At 49.6% G+C, this 21,450-nt stretch overlaps 1 protein-coding gene across 1 annotated transcript; it reads left to right on the forward strand.

Moving 5' to 3' along the window:
• The first annotated feature begins 1,475 nt into the window (after positions 1-1,475).
• On the forward strand, positions 1,476-21,187 carry PRODH (proline dehydrogenase 1). The gene is made up of 14 exons (XM_082203215.1): positions 1,476-1,829; positions 3,286-3,494; positions 7,447-7,481; positions 8,231-8,374; positions 9,751-9,815; positions 9,951-10,067; positions 12,315-12,394; positions 14,475-14,556; positions 16,958-17,050; positions 18,190-18,336; positions 18,756-18,931; positions 19,563-19,661; positions 19,807-19,895; positions 20,551-21,187. Exons 1-14 carry the CDS (start codon positions 1,497-1,499, stop codon positions 20,742-20,744), a joined length of 1,863 nt encoding a protein of 620 aa, XP_082059341.1. The 5' UTR covers positions 1,476-1,496; the 3' UTR covers positions 20,745-21,187.
• Positions 21,188-21,450: the final 263 nt, after the last annotated feature.

The raw sequence follows: 21,450 nt of genomic DNA on the forward strand, positions 1-21,450 counted from the left end.
TGCGAGGGCAGGGCAGCTCAGGCCCAGCAACTATTAGACTCAGGGCTGGCCAGTGGGGCCCAATTTGAAGCAGTGGGGCGCAACTTGAATTATTATTATTTTTTGGGAGGGCCCCAGTTCACAGCCAAAGTCTGCAAAATCTTATAGATACAGTGGTACCTCTGGTTATGTACTTAATTCATTCCGAAGGTCCGTTCTTAACCTGAAACTGTTCTTAACCTGAAGCACCACTTTAGCTAATGGGGCCTCCCGCTGCAGCTGCACCGCCGCTGCGTGATTTCTGTTCTCATCCTGAAGCAAAGTTCTTAACCTGAGGGAATATTTCTGGGTTAGCAGAGTCTGTAACCTGAAGTGTCTGTAACCTGAGGTACCACTGTATAAATAAAATCCATTTAGATTGCCCTGGTGCAAGGACCCCCTTAGGAGCAGCCCGCGGAGCCCAATTTGGCCCAATTGCTCCAATTGCCTTAAGGTCAGCCCTGATGAGACTGTGCAGGGGTTAGATCTAGGTTGGATCTACGTATCAAGTCCAGTGTTCTGCTTGTAAAATGGCTAACAAGGTGTCCCAATGGGAAGCCCATGAGCAAGACTTGAGTACTGTCGGGCAGTGAGAGGCAGGACAGCTAGGCCAGGTCAGTGAGGGGCCCTTGTGGGAGCCTGGGGGGCTTGGCCAGAGCCCAACCTGGTCAGCTGCTGGTGGCAAGCCCATATGAATGAAATAGCATTTATGAGTCACCTAAATTACAAGTCACCAATGTGGCGTAGTGGTTAGAGTGTGGGACTAAGACCTGGGAGAGAGCTGGTTTCAAATTCCCACTTGGTTAGGCAGCTCACTGGTGACCCTGGGCCAGTCGCTGCCTCTCAGGGGAACTCAGCCTCACAAGGTTTGCTGTTGGGATTAAATGAGGAGGGGGAGAGTGTAGGCCCCCTTGAGCTCCTTGAAGAAAAAAGGTGGGTCACACACACAGAGTACATTTATTATTAGAAGACAAAACAGTCCCTTCTCACAGGCTCTCGATTCAGTAGACATGTTACAAAAGGAAAAGGGATCGCGGAGGGAAGAGGAAAGCAAACATCAGAGCAGCAGCTCCTTCACTGGTCCATAGATACAGCAAAGTGTTGCCAATCCTTCCCTATGAGGAAGGGGTGCAGTTTCCCAGGTGGCAGATGCCAGATGCCAGAGGCGAGTCTGCTTGGGTTCCGGTCCTAAAGCTACGCATTATAATCCAGATTCACGTGAAGCGCAGCAAACGTCAAGCGGGTCTGTTGCGCTACAGAAGGCTCGCGGTGGGCGTGGTCTCGCGGAGGGGCGAGTCTCCTTTAACCAATAAGGAAGCTGCCCGTTGGGCAACCAGAAGCGGTTGGGCGCGGCACCGGAGGGCGGTGTCCCCCCCAGCGTGCGCTCCAGCCAATGGAAGGGCGCGGTGGGCGTGGCCAGAGGACAACGGAGCCTATTTAAACTCGCCGGGGCTCTGGCACCGTCTTTTACAGCAGCCATGGCCGGGCGTTGCCGAACTTCCAAAGGCGCGTTGTTGGCGCTGCGCGCAGCCCAGTCCTTCGCCTTGCGGAGCTGTCCGCGTTCTGCCACGGCCGCTGCTCCGGCGCCGGCACCTGCGGAGCAGCCTTCGGCTGACCCTGCCCAGCCGCTTCCAGCCTCATCCTCCGGAGCGCGCCACCAGCAGCCGCCGACTCCGCTGCCTCCGCCCCCCGCGGTGGACTTCGCGGACGCGCAAGAGGCTTTCCGGAGCAAGAGCAGCGGCGAGCTGGCCCGGGGGCTCCTGGTGCTCGGCCTCTGCTCGCTCGAGCCGCTGGTGGAGCACGGCGACAAGGTGAGGAGGCGGCCGAGCGGGGGGCGCCGCGCAGGATACGCGCTCCGTTGCTTTCGCTTTCCTTTCATCTCTTTACAGTATTATTCATTTCTTTCTCCGCTCTCTTTTCGTCAATTCCTTTCTTTTTCTCTTTCTTTCTTTTTCTCTCACCCGTTCCTTCCATTTCTGTTTCTCCTTTCTTTCTTTCCTTCTTTCCTTCCTTCCTTCTTTCTTTCCGTAGGAGCCAACTTCTAGGGACCGAGGTCCCTTCAGCCCCCCCCCCCCAATTAAATATCTGAACGGGCTGTGCGACCCCAAAGTTGGTGGGCATTGCCATTTAGCTAGTGTACATGTGCCACATCTTGTGATCGATTATACGGGGCGAGCCTTACCTGCTCCCCCCCACACACATATTTTATTCAAGTTGTCACCCCTGCTTCCTTCTCCATCTTTCGTTCCCTTTCTCTCCTTCCCATTGCCGGCCACTCTCCTTGTATGTGATGCCTCTCACACAAAGGCTGTTGCCATGAGAACCTGCTTGCCCTTTGATGCTCCATAAGGAATGGTAGGGTAGAGGGTAGGGAGACCGACAGTAGGTGGCGCCAGAGCCAATGGCAGGTAGAGCCCCCCTCGGTCTCCTTGTAAGTCAAAAGGAAGGTGGGGTGGTGGCAGCTGGTGGGCTGGTGGGACTGCACCTGCATTTGCCCTACCTACCAGAGCAGCCTCCAGTGGCAAGTGTGGTATAGTGGGAGACCAGGGTTCAATTCCCCACTTGGCCATGAAGCTTAGGGTATCAGCCTTCCCTTGTCAGCATAACTTACCTCACAGGGTAAAATGAGGTGGGAAAGAACCATGTTTGCCACCTTGAGCTCCTTGGAGAAAAAGGTGGGATACAAATGCAATAAGACGTGTCCCAAGTTGCCTTGTTAGAAGTGGGTAATGGGGAACAATAAAAACCCTGAATGTTGTAGGTTTATATTAAAATACATGTGTTTGTTCAAAGCATTTGCACCCTGCCTTTCAGTCTCTGCCCCCACCCAACCCCACTGCGTGGCTTACAAATGCATAAAAGCTGTGCAGCCCCTTTCCCTAGGGTTTACGATCCAAAAAGTCATGACACAAAAGGAAAAGTGGATGAGGAGGACAGAGTACATGCAGACAGGGGCAGCAAATTACTTGATTTCGCAATGTTATTTGGGGGGAAAAAAGTCCTGAAAATGTATTTTTTTCTTCCTGAGCAGTTGTGAAGTAATGCTATCTGCTCTTCCCCTGACCCTATGGGCAAGAAAAAAAGCTAGATGGCTTGCATGTCTCTGTTTTTGTGAAAGTAAATGCTTGTGGAAGAAGCCAGCCCTGCTGTAGTTGCAGCCCCAATGACTCCTAGTACGCCTTCGGAAGCTTAGCAGGGCCCTTTTTTAGAGCAAAGTTGCCTTTCTGCTTCCTCCTCCATTTTAACCCCCTGACTCGCATCCTACAGCTGATGAGCTTCAGCCGGAAGCTGTTGGGCCAGTGGCTCTTTGAGAAGCTGATGAAACTGACCTTCTACGGGCAGTTTGTGGCCGGCGAGGACCAAGAGGCCATCAAGCCTCTCATCCGGCGCTACAGTGCCTGTGGCGTGGGCTCCGTGCTGGACTACAGCGTGGAAGAGGACCTGACCACCGAGGAGGCTGAGAAGAAGGAACTGGAGTAAGTGAGAGGCTGCTTTGTGGCAGAGTGTTTGTGTGTGGCTGGGCTCAAGCCACTTACTATGTTGCAACGGGAGCTTCCTTCCTTGGGCGTGTTGCATTGCATGAGAAGGAAATGTGAGAGGAAGGAGGCAGAGGGCAGGAACGCAGAGAGGTCTTGGCTTTGCATGAGAGAGGTGTGTGTGTCCTTGGTTGGGGGGAAGAAGTGGCTTATGTAATTTCCAAGTGTTGACTTGCTTGCAAGAGATAGGTCAGCTGCTTTGCTCTGTCACCTTTGCTGAAAGATAGGAGTGGTTTTGGCGGGTGGTTTCCCCAGCTGCAGGCAGCTGCAACGGGTTGAAACTAACCCCGCAGCAAGGAAGAGGACCGGTTTGGGGGGATGTTTAGCCAAAGACAGGCTGAGTGATGATGGAATCCAGGTGGTGTGCATGTTTGGGGCTGCCCAGGGGACAGTGCCGGAAGAGAGATCCACAAGACTACTATTTCAGCAATGTGCAACGGCCAAGTTCATACCTACCCCTTTCTTCCTGCTCCTTTTCCTGTGCGTTGTCTCTCTCAGCAAACTTATCTTCCTTGCAAGCGTATCTCGAGGCTTCAGGCAGGGTGGAGAGGGAAACGAATACGCTTTGCATGGATTGTTTTTGGAAACACAAGCCGTGCCAGAGAGAGCTTAAACCAGGGGTGTGCCGTAGCTCAGTGATACGACATCTGCTCTGTGCATAGAAAGTCTCCCGTTCAGTCCCCAGCATCTCCAGGTTACAAGGCTAGACATGTCTCCTGCCTGAAACCTTGAGAGAGGGGCTGCCGGTCAGTGTAGGCAGTGCTGAGCTCAATGGATGAGTAGTTTGTATGGTGGTACCTTGGTTCTCAAACTTAATCCATTCCGGGAGTCCGTTTGACTCCTGAAACCATTCGAAAACCAAGGCACGGCTTCCGAAAAATGTTCGCAAACCAGAACACTTCTGGGTTTGCAGCGTTTGGGAGCCGATTTGTTCAACAACTAAGCCGTTCGAGAACCAAGGTATCACTATATAGCGAGGTGGGGGGGTAGAGCACTTGTTTAGCGTGCAAGTTCAATCCTTGCCATTCTCAGGTATGTCTGCTCAGTGCCTGAAACTAGAGCACAGCTTTCCGTACTTTTCAGACATGCATCATTTTGCGACACAGCAATTCAGTTTTCCTAGCAAACCGGAGGTTAAACTAACCACTTTCCAGCCCCAGGAGGAGCGCAGGGAGCGTTTGCATGACACAGCTACATGCTGCAGCCGACACATAGTTTGGAAAGCTCTGGGCTGTCCCACAGAAGATGTTTTCTGATGCTCCCAGAGGGGAGAGCATAAACCAGTAGATTCAAATGGCAAGATAGGAGGCTGTCGTTCGGGATATTTTTCTGGCACTTAGAGCTGTGTGGCAGTGGAAAGGACTACCTCGGACTCTCCTATAAACAGAGAGGTCGGGTGGCCACCTGTCAGGGATTCTTCAGCTGTGGTTCCCGCCTTGCAGGGACTTGGGCTTGGGGTCTCTACCAGTTCTCTGAGGCTATGAACCCAGTTCCCATAGCTGCTTGGCAGGAGGCCATGGTGAAACCAAAGCTGCCTTTGCGTCACAAGGTGGATTGTTCTCTCTCTGCTTGGTACGCAATGTGCAACTTGGGGCTTGCCAAAAGGAGGGGAGGGAATCCAAACACTCGGGCAGCGTGATTGGATGGGGGCAAGCCTCCCCTTTCCTTTGGTCTGCTGATGGGAAGGCAGGTCCCTTATGCAAACAGAGCAGCTGCCTGTAACATGTGCAGAGGCTGTGTGAGAGCCCCTGCTGGGGAGCCTGTGGGGAGGGGAAAGGTTGCAGCTTTGGGGACATTTTGGTTTATAGAAAAGGCAAGTAAGAGGCAGCAGGAGAGGAGTTTATAAAATCATGCATGCCATGGAGGAAGTAGATAGAGAAAAGCTTTTTCTCCCTCTCTAGAACCTGGACACCCGTAAGGAAGGTGAATCCTGGAATTGTAGAATTGGAAGGGAGCCTGTGGGTCATCTAGTCCAACCCCCTGCAGTGCAGGAATCTTTCACCCAGTGTGGGCCTCGAACCCACAACCCTAAGATTTCGAGTGTCATGCTCTACCAGCTGAGCTATCCCAGATTCAGGACAAATAAAAGTAAGGACTTCTTAATGCGCTGCATAGTTGAACTGCGGAACTCCCTACCACAGGAGGCAGTGACGGCCACCAGCTTGTTGGCTTTAAGAGGATTGGACAAATTCAGGGAGGCTGAGGGAATTGATGGCTACTGTGTGCTGCTGCACAGTTTTTAAAATGGGGCATGGCATGGAGAGCACATAGGGATAAGTTTTTCTCCCTCCGTCCTTCCCATTCATCTCCACCTAAAATCCTTCCTGCTGGTCAGTATAGACCAGTGTTCCCCAAACTTTGGGCTCCAGCTGTTTTTTTGACTACAGCTCCCATCATCCCTAGCTAGCAAGACCAGTGGTCAGGGATGATGGGAATTGTAGTCCAAAACCAGCTGCGGGCCCAAGTTAGGGAAAAACTGGTCTAGGCAATACTGAGACGGGCCAGTGGTTTGTCACAGACTCACAGTATAAGGCTGCTTAGTGTCAGCTGCTGGGGAATGAACCCAAGACGTTTTGTGTTCAGAGTTTGTGCTCTTCCACTAAACTGCTCCATGCTGCCTTCTTAAAGTTTGCTCTAAAATCTGCCTTCCTTCCTCTTCTCCCACCCTCCGAAATTCCCTTCTGCTTAGATACAAGCTTATGAGCTCAGCCAGCCTTGCTAATCCTTGTCACAGGGGCAACCTTACAATAATGGAACAGGTCGGGTTTCTTCCGAGTGCTAGGGTTGCAAACTCCCTGTAAGCCAGGTTTCCATCCAGTGAACTTGAGTTCGCTGGTTCCTTTAACTCTTTCCTGCTGTTTCATAACTGCAGCCCCCCTCCCACACTTCCTGTCGTTCTGGAATTCATTCTGCGGAGCGGAAAAGCTGACTGCGAGCACATAAAATCCCAGCCACTTGGGAACTTTTGTGCTTGGGCAAGCAGGAGAAAAGTTAAATGGGGATGGGGAAGAGTTGTCATTTTGTTTGCAAAGCCTAGATGAGTGCATCCCTGACCATGCTTGATTTTAGTGGGCTGTATCTAGCATTCTCTGTCCACAAATTGCACTATGGGGCAGCAGTGTTTAGAAACTGCACGGAAGAGGAGTTCAGTGCACAAACTATGCAACAGCTGATTCTTATTGTGCAATCCTATAGCCTGGGCTATGCAATCGCAAGTCAAACGTAGCAGCTCAGAGCATGCTAGATTTTCATGTTGCTGATGACCTCGGTTAGGCACTTGTGGCTTTCACTGACAGCAGCATGCTGGCTGCTCCGACGCGAAGCCCAGAGTGTGTAAAGCCTGCCTGCACCCTCCCATACGTGGCTTGGCTGGACTTGCTATTTGCAGTGACTCATCAGTCGCCTGGGGCGAGTCTGCAAAGAACAGGGGCGAGCACACTTCAGGCTTGCAGGATTTATTACGTTATTGTTTCATTAGAACCACAAGGTCCTCCAAGCACAAGTGGATGAGAAGGGATCCACACCAGAGCTGTGCACCCAGTCCCATCGTGCAAAAATCCACTCCTGGATTTCCCACCAAGCTTTAGTAATCTCATCAGGCTAACTTAGAAAAGGGGTGAAGGAAGCCACCTTCTAATGTTCAGTAGGCTTTCGCCAGCCTAGCTCTCTCTGGATGCTGTCAGACTACAGTTCCCATCATCCCTGACCATCAGCTGTGCTGGCTGGGGCTGATGGGAACTGGAGTCCAACATCTGGAAGAAGCAACGGATTAGCTGGGGGAAGGGAGGCTGCGTTTAAACAACTGGGTGTCAGAAATCTGCTGCAAGCCACACAGAGGCCTACCACTTGCCTGCCTCTGGTTGCTGAAATTGTGTTCATCTTTTCATTTCAGCTCCTGTACCTCTGCATTTGAGAAGGAGACTGGCAGTAAGTAAAGCAGCTTTCATGTCTCTAGTCCTTCGTGTTTGCCTTCTCTTCCTCCCCCTGCCAAGTGTCTTGATTCTCCAGATCGCTCCCCACTCCTCCCCCCCCCCCGGGTCTTCATTAATGTGAAATTTTCCCATGGCAGAAAAATGGAGCTACCTCGTTTTTGTATTTCCTTTGGGGTAGAGCAGGCATAGGCAAACTCGGCCCTCCAGCTGTTTTGGGACTACAACTCCCATCATCCCTAGCTAACATGACCAGTGGTCAGGGATGATGGGAATTGTAGTCTCAAAATATCTGGAGGAATCTCCTTTTAATTGGGTGTCCCGAAGGCCAACAAAAACCACACAGCCATTTTATTTACTAAAATAAAGGTCTATCTAGCTAGGTAGTATCTGCACTGATTGGCAGAGGCAGCCCCACGACTTTTTGGCAAGTGGAGCAGCTATGCCGCCACCAAACGAAGGACTTTCATCTATTTAAAACAACTAACAACCCTAAGACTAAGGGGGTACTAAGAACGTATACCTCAAGTGTCAAAGAGGCCTAGAAAGGAACTGGTGCAGCTGTTTTCAAACAGGGAGTTATATGAGATCCAAATGGAACCCCGGCCTGTAATCCAGCGGCTGCATTTTGGACCAGCTGAAGTTTCCATGTTGTCTTCAAGTGCAGCCCCACGTAGAGCGCATTGCAGTAGTCCACTTGCTCTCACTTCCTGTCCTGTCTCTCTCTCTCCCCCCCCCCCACCCCAGAGCAAAGAGAAAAGCGCTACAGCGTGCACCGCAAGTTTGGCGACCGGCGGGACGGGGTCATCAGCGCCCGCACCTACTTCTACGCAGATGAAGCCAAATGCGACCGGCACATGGACACCTTCCTGCGATGCATCGAGGCCTCTGGTAGGCAGGATAAGCCCCCCTGGGAAACAATAACATAATAAATCCTGCACTGACTCTTGCAGCAGCCTAGTTGGACAGTCAACGGGTTGCTTGGGGAGATGAGCCAGAAATCAAACTTGCTATATTATGGTGTACACTCCACTTCATATCAGCCATGCTTGGGTACCCTTTTGAGAACCAAGGAGTTGATTTTTTTTCACATCACAGTAAACCGTAGTTTGCTCTTCCCAGTGAACGAGCAGTGTGTTAGCACACATAGCTGAATCACACCTGCCTTGCACCAGGAGCACCAAACAAGTCCTGGTTTAGGATGTAGTGATCAGATGGGATTACTATGAGGAATTATAAAATATGCATCAAGCCATTGTGTCCGCGATGAAAGCATTGCATTGACTGGGTTCGATTCATTGACAATAGTTTCTGATCAAGTCCCACAAGCTTCTGCATCTCTGATTTCTCTACACCTGACAGGCACGTATAAGCATTCTGAAGCACAGGCCAGTTGCTTCATCAGGCATCCTCAATACATAAAGATAGTAGGTTACTTTGATGTAGTTTGTTAATCTTAGGGCCAGGAAATAGTTTCACATGGAGGTGATAAAGATGCCTAATCTTTCCTTGCCATCCTTTCTCTCCTGTTTATTGCTGTTTATGACCTCCAGAATTTCCTAAAAGCATTTCTCCTTGCTTCCTCTTTTATTTATTCAGAACTACACATGTATTCTCAAGTAGGAAATAAGTTTCTTTGTAGTTAGAAGAATTTCTTCTGATCTGACTTTGTCCCACGTTGGTTTTTGAAATGCTCAGAGGAAATCTGATTGGTTCTTATGAACACTGTGTAAAAAGTTCTTTTGTGAATAAAACGATCTGGGCCACAGGGTGTGGAGAGAGGGATTATTATTGGCACCCCTCCCAGAGTCTTGCTGGTCAAGCCTCGTGTGTATTCTGTTAATCAGAGTCCAATCCTTCCTTTGCTTTGGGAACGCCACATAGGAGGCATGCAAAAACCCAGAAGCTGATCCGCACGGATCAGATGAGATGGGGTTGCCTGTGGTTGCTCCAGCTGCGGCTGCCATGGAGCCCCCAGAGGGTTGGCTAACATTGAATGTGGCTTGCTGTCCACAAAAGGGCTAGCCACCTCTGCAATAAACACAGCATCTTAGTAATTGTGATACACAAAGCAGCCCAATATGATGTCGTGGCTAAAAGCAGCCGATATGGACTACCGGACTCTGGATTTTAATCTCTGCCTGACCTGGCCTACCTCTTAGGGTTGTTGTGAGGACGAAATGCAGGCTACCACCCACAGGGTGCTGCCCGCGTCTTCATGGAGAAAGGGGCAGAGAGGGTGACCACGCTTTGCCTTTCTTTGGCAGGTGGCAGTTCGGAAGACGGCTTTTCTGCCATTAAGTTGACTGCACTGGGGAGGCCTCAGTTCCTGGTAAGCAGAACCGACAAAATGTGCATGTGAAATTTTGCAGTTCTGATTTTTTCCCCTGGAAAGGCCACGTTGCTGATGCCGGCACGTAACTGACACGCTCCTCTCTGTCCCTCCCTCTTCTGCTCCTTTTTCCAGCTGCAGTTCTCAGAGGTGCTGGTGAAATGGAGGCGATTTTTCCACCAGCTGGCCGCCGAGCAGGGCAAGGTGGGTCTGGCTGCCCTGGAGACCAAGCTGGAGGTGGAGAAGCTGCAGGTGAGTCTTGTGCTCTGGTCCCTGGTGGGATGGTTGGGGGGAGCAGCGGGGGCTGATGGAGTTTCTTCCAGAGGACCCTGCCTCATTTCTTTGCGGACAAAACGGGGCTGAGATCAGGGGCAGCATTTCGGCTCCAAAATCCAGCCCTCACTGCCTCTCCGAAAAGGTGCTAGGCCAGACTTCCCCCAGCCCTGGTGCCCTGCAGATGTTGTTGGACTACAACTCCCATCAGCCCCCAGGCAGCACAGCCATTTTGGACTACAGCTCCCAGCCGGTACTGTGCTTCTTCCATCAGCCCTGGCATCATGCAGCCATGTGAAGCTGGGGCTGGTGGGAGTTGTAGTGCAAGACATCCAGAGGGCTTCGGGTTGCAGAAAAGGCCTGTTCATGCTTGAACCTCTGATTCATTCATTTATTAGGTCAGTTGGTTAGAATGTGGTGCTGATAACGCCAAGGTTGCAGGTTCGATCCCCGTATGGGACAGCCGCATATTCCTGCCTTGCAGGGGGTTGGACTAGATGATCCTCATGGTCCCCTCCATCTCTACAATTCTGTGATTCTATTGGCCAGGTTGATCAGGCAGCCCATCACTGGAGGATCCCAGGGCGGAGTGTGCAAGTGCCACATGGCAAATAACTGGGCACCAAGCAAAATACAATAAACATTCATTTTTTAAAAAGCCAAAGCATTTAAAACCCAAACATTAAAAACGCTAAGAAAAAGCATGCGCATACACACACACACACACACACACACACTTTCCAGGTTTGTACACTTCACTGATTTTACAATCAATTTGACATTTCAAAACTTGACTTCCTTCCCCCTCTTTCTGCGGCTCCTTAAATTTATTTTTAATATCTTCTGCATATCCAAATTAACTTAATTTGCTCATTTATACAGTGGTGCCTCGCAAGACGAAATTAATTCGTTCTGTGAGTTTTTTCGTCTTGCGAAGCACGGTTTCCCATAGGAATGCATTGAACGGTTTTAAGAAAAAGGACGTTTTCCTTTTTCGTCTTGCAAAGCAAGCCCGTAGGGAAATTCATCTTGCGAAGCAACTCAAAAAACGAAAAACTCTTTCGTCTTGCGAGGCATTTGTCTTGCGAGGTACCACTGTACATCTTTAAATATATACTCTTATGAAACTGCAGGTTAATACAATAATCCTGCCAATGTTCTTATCTGTTTATAATTTATCTGTAAACATTCAAAAACCATTTCCATTCTTCTATAAAAAGTTTGTTACCTTGATTTCTTATTCTTCCGGTAAGCTTCGCCATTTCTGCATATTCTATACGTTTTTGTATCCATTCTTCTTCCTTTGCTGCGATAAAGCATGCTCTCTTTGGCTTCAGACAAAGAGCAAACTTGAACCTGAAACAAGCTGAGGTCCCCTTACCCTAGAGTAGATGGATTGATGCCTTATTAGTTCCGGTAGCAAAATCATTCCTCCACATGTAGAATCAGCATATCTCTGAAAACTTGATTGTGGGAGGGTGTGAGGAGTTTTTGGCCGTCATACGCCAAATATCTGTAGTATTTTCCTGGAGGCGCCTGTTAGATAGAAACAAGAGCCTGAACTATAGTAAACCTTTGGGTGTGATTTGGCAGGGGGTTCATTCCTCTTCTGTAAAAGGAGCGGAGGGGGGAGGCAGGAGAGACTATTTCTGGAATTCACCGCTGGCTTTCACATTCCTGTCTTGGTGCGCAAAGCTGTGGTGAGTCTCTGATGAAAGAGGGAGCTCTTGTGGGGCTCAGGAGATCTGCAGCAAAACCCTTCCAGCTCTCTGCTTTATTCAAAGCCAACTTGGTTTTGAGAAGCTGTGTCTGTTCCCTCCTCGAAAGTCCACACCTACAAAGCCGCTGTTAGCACCATGTGTGAGGCAGAAGGGGACGGTGAGGGGAGATGCTTGAATTCTTTACACCCAAACACCCCAGCTTGTTGCTCAGTCAACCCACTGAAATTATCTTCAGTGGGTATCTGAGTAAGTCTGACATCAAATAGTACCTTGTAAGTTTCATAAGTGGTGTCTTGTTTTCGTTTTTCCTCCTCCCTCCTCAATCCTTTTTCCTTTTGTGTTGTGTCTTCCCCCCGTGTTCCTCTTTTTTTAAACAATTGCAAGCCTGATCATGGATCTTGCCAAGCTATTCTGGAATCCCTTTCGGGGAGCGATAAACAGCATAACAATGTCTTAAATATTTATATCTAACCATTAAATTGGGTTTGTTTTGGTTTCTTGGCAGGAAGCACTGGCCAAGCTGGGGGTTGCCACTAAGGCGGAGAGTCAGCACTGGTTCACAGGCGAGAAGTTGGGCGTGTCAGGGTAAGCCCCCTCGCTTCTGAGTCCAAGGAACAAGACTATGGGGGGGGGCAGCTTTGTAGAGCAGTGGGGAGGCAAATACACATGTTGGGGAATCGGCTGGGCTGTTTCTGGGGCAGTGAGGAATGGCTGGCACGTCTGGGGACATGAACACAAAGGGGTTAGAACGAATCTTGAAAATGTCAGCACAAGGGTAGGGAACTACCATATTTTTCGTTCTATAAGACGCACCAGACCATAAGATGCACCTAGTTTTTGGAGGAGGAAAACAAGAAAAAATATATTCTGAATCTCAGAAGCCAGAACAGCAAGAGGGATCGCTGTGCAGCGAAAGCAGCGATCCCTCTTGCTGTTCTAGTTTCTGTGATAGCTGCGCAGCCTGCATTCGCTCCATAAGACGAGCACACATTTTCCCTTACAGCGGTACCTCTGGTTACATACGCTTCAGGTTACATACGCTTCAGGTTACAGACTCTGCTAACCCAGAAATAGTGCTTCAAGTTAAGAACTTTGCTTCAGAATAAGAACAGAAATCGTGCACCAGCAGCACGGCGGCAGCAGGAGGCCCCATTAGCTAAAGTGGTGCTTCAGGTTAAGAACGGACCTCTGGGATGAATTAAGTATTTAACCTGAGGTACCACTGTACTTTTTAGGAGGGAAAAAGTGAGTCTTATAGAGCAAAAAATACGGTAATATAGAACATGCAGAGTTTCTTTCTATCATGTGGTCCATCCAGCTCAATATTGTCAACACTGTCTGGCAGCAGCTCTCCAGGGTTTCATATAAGGAGTCTCGCCCAGCCCTACTGAGAGATTCCAGGAATTGAACCTGCGACCTTCTGCATGCAAAGCTCTGCCACTGAGCCATGGTCCCCATGTGGACTTCCAGGTGCTACCGGACACCAACTCCCATCTTCCCTGACTGTGTACTATCAGTGCTGAAGTTCAGCAACATGTCAGGGTCCCTATAATTCCCTACCCTTGAATTTTAGGCCTTGCTTTTCTAGTGAAAATAAAGCCCTATCACATATGATGATTTCCAGCTGCAAAAATCCAGAGCCTTCCTTCCTCAAGGGTGGATTTAGGCATCTTGGTGTCTGGGAAGGGCACATCCCTGCATGAGCTTCTGAGGTTGGATGAAGCTCCTGTTCCCCATTCTGGCCGGGGTGGGTTGTAGCTCAGGAACAGAGCCACCGCCTTGCATGCAGAAGGTTGCAGGTTCTATCCCCAGGTAGGGCCGGAAGAGACTACTGCCTGAAAATCTCTCTGCACAGCCACTGCTGCCTGTCAGAGTGGACACTACCGAACTAGGTGGCCCCAATGGACTGACACTTAAGGTCCAGCTTCCTATGTCTTCAGAGAAGGACCATAACTTGGAGGTAGAGCATTGGTTTTGTGTGCAGAAGGTCTAGCAAAGACTCCCTGTGTGAAAATCCGGAGAGCTGCTGCCAGTCAGTGTGGGCGACACTTAGCTCGAGTGACCAATAATCTGGCACTGAGGTCCAGCTCTGAGGGCCTTCTGGTGGCTCCCTCACTGCGAAAAGCAAAGTTGCAGGGAACTAGGCAGAGGGCCTTCTCAGTAGTGGCTCCTTCCCTGTGGAACGCCCTCCCATCAAATGTCAAGGAAATAAACAACTATCTGACTTTTAGAAGACATCTGAAAGCAGCTCTGTTTAGGGAAGTTTTAATGTTTGATGAATTGTTGTACAGTGGTACCTCGGGTTAAGTACTTAATTCGTTCCGGAGGTCTGTTCTTAACCTGAAACTGTTCTTAACCTTAAGCACCACTTTAGCTAATGGGGCCTCCTGCTGCTGCCGCACCGCCAGAGCACAATTTCTGTTCTCATCCTGAAGCAAAGTTCTTAACTCGGGATACTATTTCTGGGTTAGCGGAGTCTGTAACCTGAAGCGTATGTAACCCAAGGTACCACTGTATTTTAATATTTTGCTGGAAGCTGCCCAGAGTGACTGGGGCTACCTAGTCAGATGGACTGCATGTAAATAATAAAATTATTGTTAAGTTACCTGCCTGCCAAAGCCTGGTCCTGCAACAGTTCCCTTCTCTTTCTTCCCTTCACCCCCAGAACAGTGGACCTGCTCGACTGGAACAGCCTAATTGATTCCCGGACGGAGATCTCCAAACTCTTGCTTACTCCAAACATTAAGGTAAATGGCTTTGCAAGGAGGGGCAGGGGGGACATACATAGGTCCCTCAGGGTGCTGGAAAAAGTAACCCTTCCTGTCATCTTCTCCACTATCAAAATGAAAGCAGCGAGATCCTTGGGACACCTGAAATTATTGACAGAGTTGGAGCGTCTCCTGCTCTGAGGAAAGTTTGCAGTGTTTGGGAATTTTCCCAAACTTGGGTCTCCAGCTGTTTTTGAACTACAGTTCCCATCATCCCTGACCACTGGTCCTGCTAGCTAGGGATGCTGGGAGTTGTAGTCCAAAAACAGCTGGAGACCCAAGTTTGGGAATAGCTGGTTTAGAGAAAAGGCAACACGATAGAGGCAAACATATAATGATTCATGGCACGGAGGAAGTGGATAGACAAAAGGTTTTTCTCTGTGTTTTAATTTGTTTGAAGCCACCCAGAGTGGCTGGGGTAACCCAGTCAGATGGGCGGTATATAAATTATTATTTTGGACTCCAGCTTCTGTCAGTCCTTATCATCGTATGGCCATAAGTGGCTGAGGCTTAATCCAAAGCAGCTGAGGACCACTTGGTTGGCCAAGGCTGCACTAGATCTGCCTGTGCATGTTAACAGTCATCCAGTTTCTATATCACCAGCTGTGCCTTAATCTCTCCTCTCCAGCTGAGGGAGAAACCAGGTTGGGTAGCAGCTATCAACAGCAGGGCTGATCCCAGAGCTGGTGCCTGGCTGGCGCCCTCTTTTGGCAGCAAAACACATTAATCAGTTCCTTAAAAGTAAAGGTAAAGGGACCCCTGACCATTAGGTGCAGTCGTGGCCAACTCTGGGGTTGTGGCGCTCATCTCGCTTTACTGGCCGAGGGAGCTGGCGTACAGCTTCCGGGTCATGTGGCCAGCATGACTAAGCCGCTTCTGGCGAACCAGAGCAGCGCACGGAAACACCGTTTACCTTCTTGCCGAAGCGGTACCTATTTATCTACTTGCACTTGGACGTGCTTTTGAACTGCTAGGTTGGCAGGAGCAGGGACCGAGCAACGGGAGCTCACCCCGACGTGGGGATTTGAACCGCCGACCTTCTGATCAGCAAGTCCTAGGCTCTGTGGTTTAACCCACAGCGCCACCCGCATCCCTTAGTTGCTCTTTATTATTGCTATTGTCTTAGATATATTAATTGCTTTCTGATAACTTTTAAAAGACAAAAACCCTAACAAGTTGAATGCTTGTAGACCCGTTTATTCAGCTGGGAAATCCTGTTGGATCAAGTCTTCAGTTGCTTCTGGAAAGTGCAGCTAGTTATCCAATTACCTATGAGATGTTAATAATAATAATAATAGTAATACAAATAAATGTATGTATGTATTATTTATATGCCACCCATCTGACTGGGTTGCCCCAGCCACTCTGTGGCTTCCAGCAAATTACAAAACCACTTTTCTCTTTTATTTAGTACTACTACAGTGGTACCTTGGAAGGCAAATGGAATCCATTCTGGAAGTCCGTTCAACTTCCAAAATGTTCGAAAACTAAATCGCGGCTTCTGATTGGCTGCAGGAACCTCCTGCAGTCAATTAGAAGCCGTGGAAGCCCCGTCAGACATTCGGGTTCCAAAAGAACGTTCACAAACTTCAACAATCACTTCTAGGTTTGTGGCATTCAGGAGCCAAAACGTGTGAATTCCAGGGAATTTGGGATCCAAGGTACAACTGTGCTTAATATTTTATTATTAATGATGCATACATACTGCTGTCTCACAATACATCAGGGTGGTGTACATGATCATAAAGACATTTAAAAGCAATGCAAAGCAGTCCCAAAATTAAATTGGCTACTCAGGGGAGATTTTAAACAGCTGCATTAAAAAATCTTCAAGAGATGCAAGGAGTGTGCCTCTGCTAAGAGAGTGTTCCACAACACTGGACTGGCAAAACCAGATACCCAACTTGTGGCCAAGACCAGCCAGGCCTCTGTAACACAGGAATCAGCTAGCTATGGTGCTCCAGATCATCTCCGTGATCAAGCTGGGATATACAAGGGTTCCCTAGGGTATCCTGGATCCAAAAAATTGTGCTATATGATTGCATCTTACACGCATTTAACCTGAGCAATTTCAGCCCTGCACGGTTGAAATTGCACAGATTAATCCCATGCAAAGTAGAGCGCTTAAAAGCTCTTTTTGCACTGGGTTTTCCAGCGGTTCGAGTATATGTGTTTTCCCTTCCAGCGCTACAATTCTATGAATCCTGATACCTTTAAAAAAAAATCTCTTTATTCAGAACCTTGAGGATCTTAACTCAGTGACAGAGTGATTTGCTGCCATGTACAATCCTCTTTCTGTGGGTACAATGAGGGTCCCCTGCCCTCCCACACCCCCCCAAAAAAATCTGCCCCACATCCTCAGTGTCTTCCTTTCTTCCAGACAGGGCAGCTGGAGCCACTTCTCTCTCGCTTCACTGAGGAGGAAGAGCGCCAAATGAAGCGAATGCTGCAAAGGATGGACGTTCTCGCCAAGGTAAGAATTTGGGGAGGGTTTTTAATCTTTTTCTTCTTCTTTGGTCTGCCAGAGAGAGAGGTGGGCTGTTTGGGTGAGGTGTAGAAGCAGGCGCCCATTAAAAATAGCATGCAGCCCACAAAAATGGAAAGATGAAGAAGTTCCTGCCAAAGAAGAATGGATAGGTAAAGGACTATGCTGAAATCAGCCAAGTTAACAGCTAGTGTGGTGTAGTGGTTAAGAGCGGTAGACTCGTATTCTGGTGAACCAGGTTCGCTTCCCCGTTCCTCCACCTGCAGCTGCTGGGTGACCTTGGGCTAGTCACACTTCTCTGAAGTCTCTCAGTCTCACTCACCTCACAGAGTGTTTGTTGTGGGGGAGGAAGGGAAAGGAGAATGTTAGCCTCTTTGAGACTCCTTCGGGTAGTGATAAAGCCAGATATCAAATCCAAACTCTTCTAAAATAAGAGAACTTAACAGCAATTACTTTATGGAAGAATTGAAGCCTTTTTCGGACTGTTTGAATATTACAGGATGGTGAATTCACGAGCAGGATTTGAACTAGGGGCGACAGAAGGAATGAGAGATTGTTGTGTTGTTGTTACGATATAAAAGAGGAAAGATAGGATGCAGTAAGCAGGAGGAATATAAAAAAAACACTTGGAAAAGGAAAAAGGAAAGAAAATATGGTGTCTGTGTGAAGTTTTTGGAAATTTAATTATACATACATACACACACACATCTATCAATCTACAGTGGTACCTCGGGTTACATACGCTTCAGGTTACAGACTCTGCTAACCCAGAAATAGTACCTTGGGTTAAGAACTTTGCTTCAGGATGAGAACAGAAATCATGCTCCAGCAGCGCGGCGGCAGCAGGAGGCCCCATTAGCTAAAGTGGAGCTTCAGGTTAAGAACAGTTTCAGGTTAAGAACGGACCTCCAGAACGAATTAAGTACTTAACCCGTGGTACCACTGTATTTATCTATCTAATAGCATGTGGCCCCAGATGTTTGCTCAGAAGGGGAATGTAGCCCCGGGCCAGAAACGTTCCACCATCTCTTATCTAGACAGTGGCTTTGGTTAGGTAGCAGAAAACCAACCTCTGGCTATGTCCTCTGTGCCTCTGTGACTCACTCCACCGCCTTGTCTGCTTCCAGAAAGCCGTAGAGACGGGTGTGAGGCTGATGGTGGATGCTGAGCAGACCTACTTCCAGCCAGCCATCAGCCGCCTCACCCTGGAGATGCAGCGGAAGTTCAACCGGGAGAGAGCCTCCGTCTTCAACACCTACCAGTGCTACTTGAAGGTGAGGCACCAGCCCGGGAGTGGGTTCAAGATAGCTTGCTCTTGCACACAACGGGGGTGGGGGTGGGCATCCTCAGGATCCGTGCGAGGTTGTGGCTGATGCAGGAGATTCTGTGCGGCAGACCCTGAAACTCTGGAGAGCCGCTGCCAGTCTGTGTAGGCGACACTAGGGTAGAGGGGCCCAATGGCCTGACTCGGTTTAAAGGAGCTTTGTTCTTTGAACCATGAGGACCAGAATCTTAGCTCAGTGGTTGAGCACCTGCTTTGCATGCAGATGGTCCCGGGTTCAAACCCCAGCCTGAAACCTTGGGAGAGCTGCTGCCAGTCAGTGTGGGCAGTACTGAGTGTACTGATTGTAGGCAAAGTGGTTGGTCTGACTCAACGCCAGGCATCTTCTCTGTGTTGCCTCCCTGTGAGCAGGATGCTTACGACACGGTGACGGTGGACGTGGAGCTCTCACGCCGGGAAGGCTGGCACTTTGGTGCCAAGCTGGTGAGAGGCGCCTACATGGAGCAGGAGCGTAGCCGGGCAGCCGAAGTGGGCTACGAGGATCCAATCAATCCGACTTACCAAGCGACCAGCGAGATGTACCACAGGTGGGCCTGTTGCTCAGAGGCAGAGGATTTGCCATTCCAGGGCTCGCTTTCCTCTTCCCTCCCCAATCCTTTTTCCTTTTATGCTTTGCTTATTATTTGGTTCATTCCCCACTGGCATCTCCAGCTGATTCTGGGCATATCATCTGCCTGAAACCCCAGAGAGCTGCTGCTAATCAGTGTAGACAGTACGGGGCTAGATGGATCTGAGTCAGTATAAGGCAGTTTCCTATTTGATTCAGCTCTTTTTTGAACCATATGGACTAGAATCTTATTTTTAGGGAAAGGGCTGAGACTCAGCGGTAGAGCACCAAATTTGCATGCAGGCAGCCCTAGGTTCAGTCTCAAATGGCACCTCCAGGTCGGGCTGGGAATGTCTCCTCCCTGTAGCTCTGGAGAGCCACTGCCAGCCAGTGCAGGCAGTACTGAACTAGATGTACCCCAGCGGTCTGAATCAGTGGAAATGCAGCTTCTGGTGTTCCTGTGGCGTGCATCTTCAGATTTTTGAAAGCCACTGGAGGGAAAAGGCAGGCTCAGTAGCAATGGCATGATTACCTATCTCCTCTTCCGGGGGGTTGGACTAGATGACCCTTGGGGTTCCCTTCCAACTCCACAATACTGTGATTCCTTGCAGATGCCTGGATTACATCCTTGAGGAGATCCGGCACAGCCGTAAGGCCAACGTGATGGTGGCTTCCCACAACAAGGACACAGTCAAGTTCACACTTCGCAGGTACTGGGGATTGGGGGACACACACACACACATTGTAGCCCCTGTGCCTCTTGGCAACTGGGAGCCCCCCAGGCCAGCAAAGCCTCTTGAAGGGACAGCATTTTGCATAGACCTTAATTTGCCCCTCTTCCCTTCTCTTATGCAGGATGGCAGATCTCGGCATCCACCCTTCAGAGAACAAGATCTACTTTGGGCAGCTCCTGGGCATGTGTGACCAAATCACCTTCCCTCTTGGTAAGTGAGCATGTGTGTATTCACCGAACACCCTCACCACCCCCACCACCCCAAGTTAGAAAGCTGTCGCTGTGAACCAAGGGTTCCCCTAAACCAGGGGTCTGCAACCCGCGGCTCCGGAGCCGTATGTGGCTCTTTTACATCTTTGCTCCGGCTCCGGGGCGGATACTAGCGAGGGGAGGAGGCGCATTGTGCGCCCCGACACTCCTCACTGTGGCGGGCACTGTACTGGCTGTGAGGTCGCATGGGGGTGGTGCGTGCGTTAGTCACGCACTGTCCCGACATCACCTTCCCGCCCGCTGTCAGATTGTGGCTCCGGAGATATATTTGTTTTAAATGTCGCAATGGTTTTGCGGCTCCCAGTTGTTGTTTTTTCTTCGGAAACAGGTCCAAGTGGCTCTTTTTGTCTTAAAGGTTGTAGACCCCTGACATAGCTACAGACACTAACTTTGCAAACCCCTGATACCCAGCTTGTGGGGCAAAAGTCTGGCCAGCCTGATGAAGCTCGCAGGACGCCAGTTCCACACGCTTGCCTTAAGCATAGAATGCAGCGTTCCTGAAGCTCTGTTTGCCCTCGAATCTGTTCATTCAGCACCACAGATGGGCCTGTACGGAGTCTTGTGCCTGCACCAACTCCCATTCTTTTGTTCTTCAGGTCAGGCGGGGTACCCTGTGTACAAGTACGTTCCTTACGGGCCCGTCAACGAAGTCCTCCCTTACCTTTCCCGGAGAGCCCAGGAGAATCAAGGCTTCATGGCAAGAGCCAAGGAGGAGCAAGACCTGCTCTGGATGGAGCTGAAGAGGCGGTTGTTTGCGGGAACCCTTCTCTCGGCCCCAGCTTTGCCGTAGACTTGCCTTCCGGGTCCCACTTCCTTGGGGAGGTGGGTTAGGGTAGAACCGTTGGTGCAAAGGTGCGCCGGCGGGGCAAAGAAGGCTTGAAAGCATCCAATGCCATTTTGCCGTTCTTTAAAAAAAACAAAGCGACTGTGCTGTCCCAGTTGGCAGTGGACATTACAGCAGTCCGGGTGTGTTGTTTGCTGGGATTGTACATAAGAGGAGCGGGTGAACCTTGTAGTTCCCCCTTGCCATTCAAGAATTGAAGTTTCTGTTCCGGCACCAAGGTGCCCTGCCTTTCACCATTTGATGGATTGCGAGTGTTTACGTGTATGTGGGAATGTAGGGAGATAGAAAGGATCACCTCTGAGCACCACTCGCCACTTCTGGGTTAACCCTAGGCTCTGTAGCACCTAAGATGGAGATGGCTGTCGCTCAATAAAATTAACTCGACTAAAGTTTCTGTTGCGATGTTAATGTTATGGGCGTTGGTGGGGAAAGGACTCCCAGCCCTCCTGAATGTGAGCCCAGGCTTTGACAGGGCTGGTGTGCAAATCCAGTCTCTCACACACACCCCTGTCTCCATGCCTCTGTACAGCAGTTCCAGAGCATGGGCAGAAAGCAGCAGAATAGCTGGATGCGTGGACTGCAATTCCTGTGCTGAGTTCAAAGAGGCACACACGAAGGCAGCAGAATTTAACAGTAATAGTTTAGGTAAAAG

This window comes from Podarcis vaucheri (assembly GCF_965113315.1).
Source record: "Podarcis vaucheri genome assembly, chromosome: 16".
Lineage (NCBI taxonomy): Eukaryota > Metazoa > Chordata > Lepidosauria > Squamata > Lacertidae > Podarcis > Podarcis vaucheri.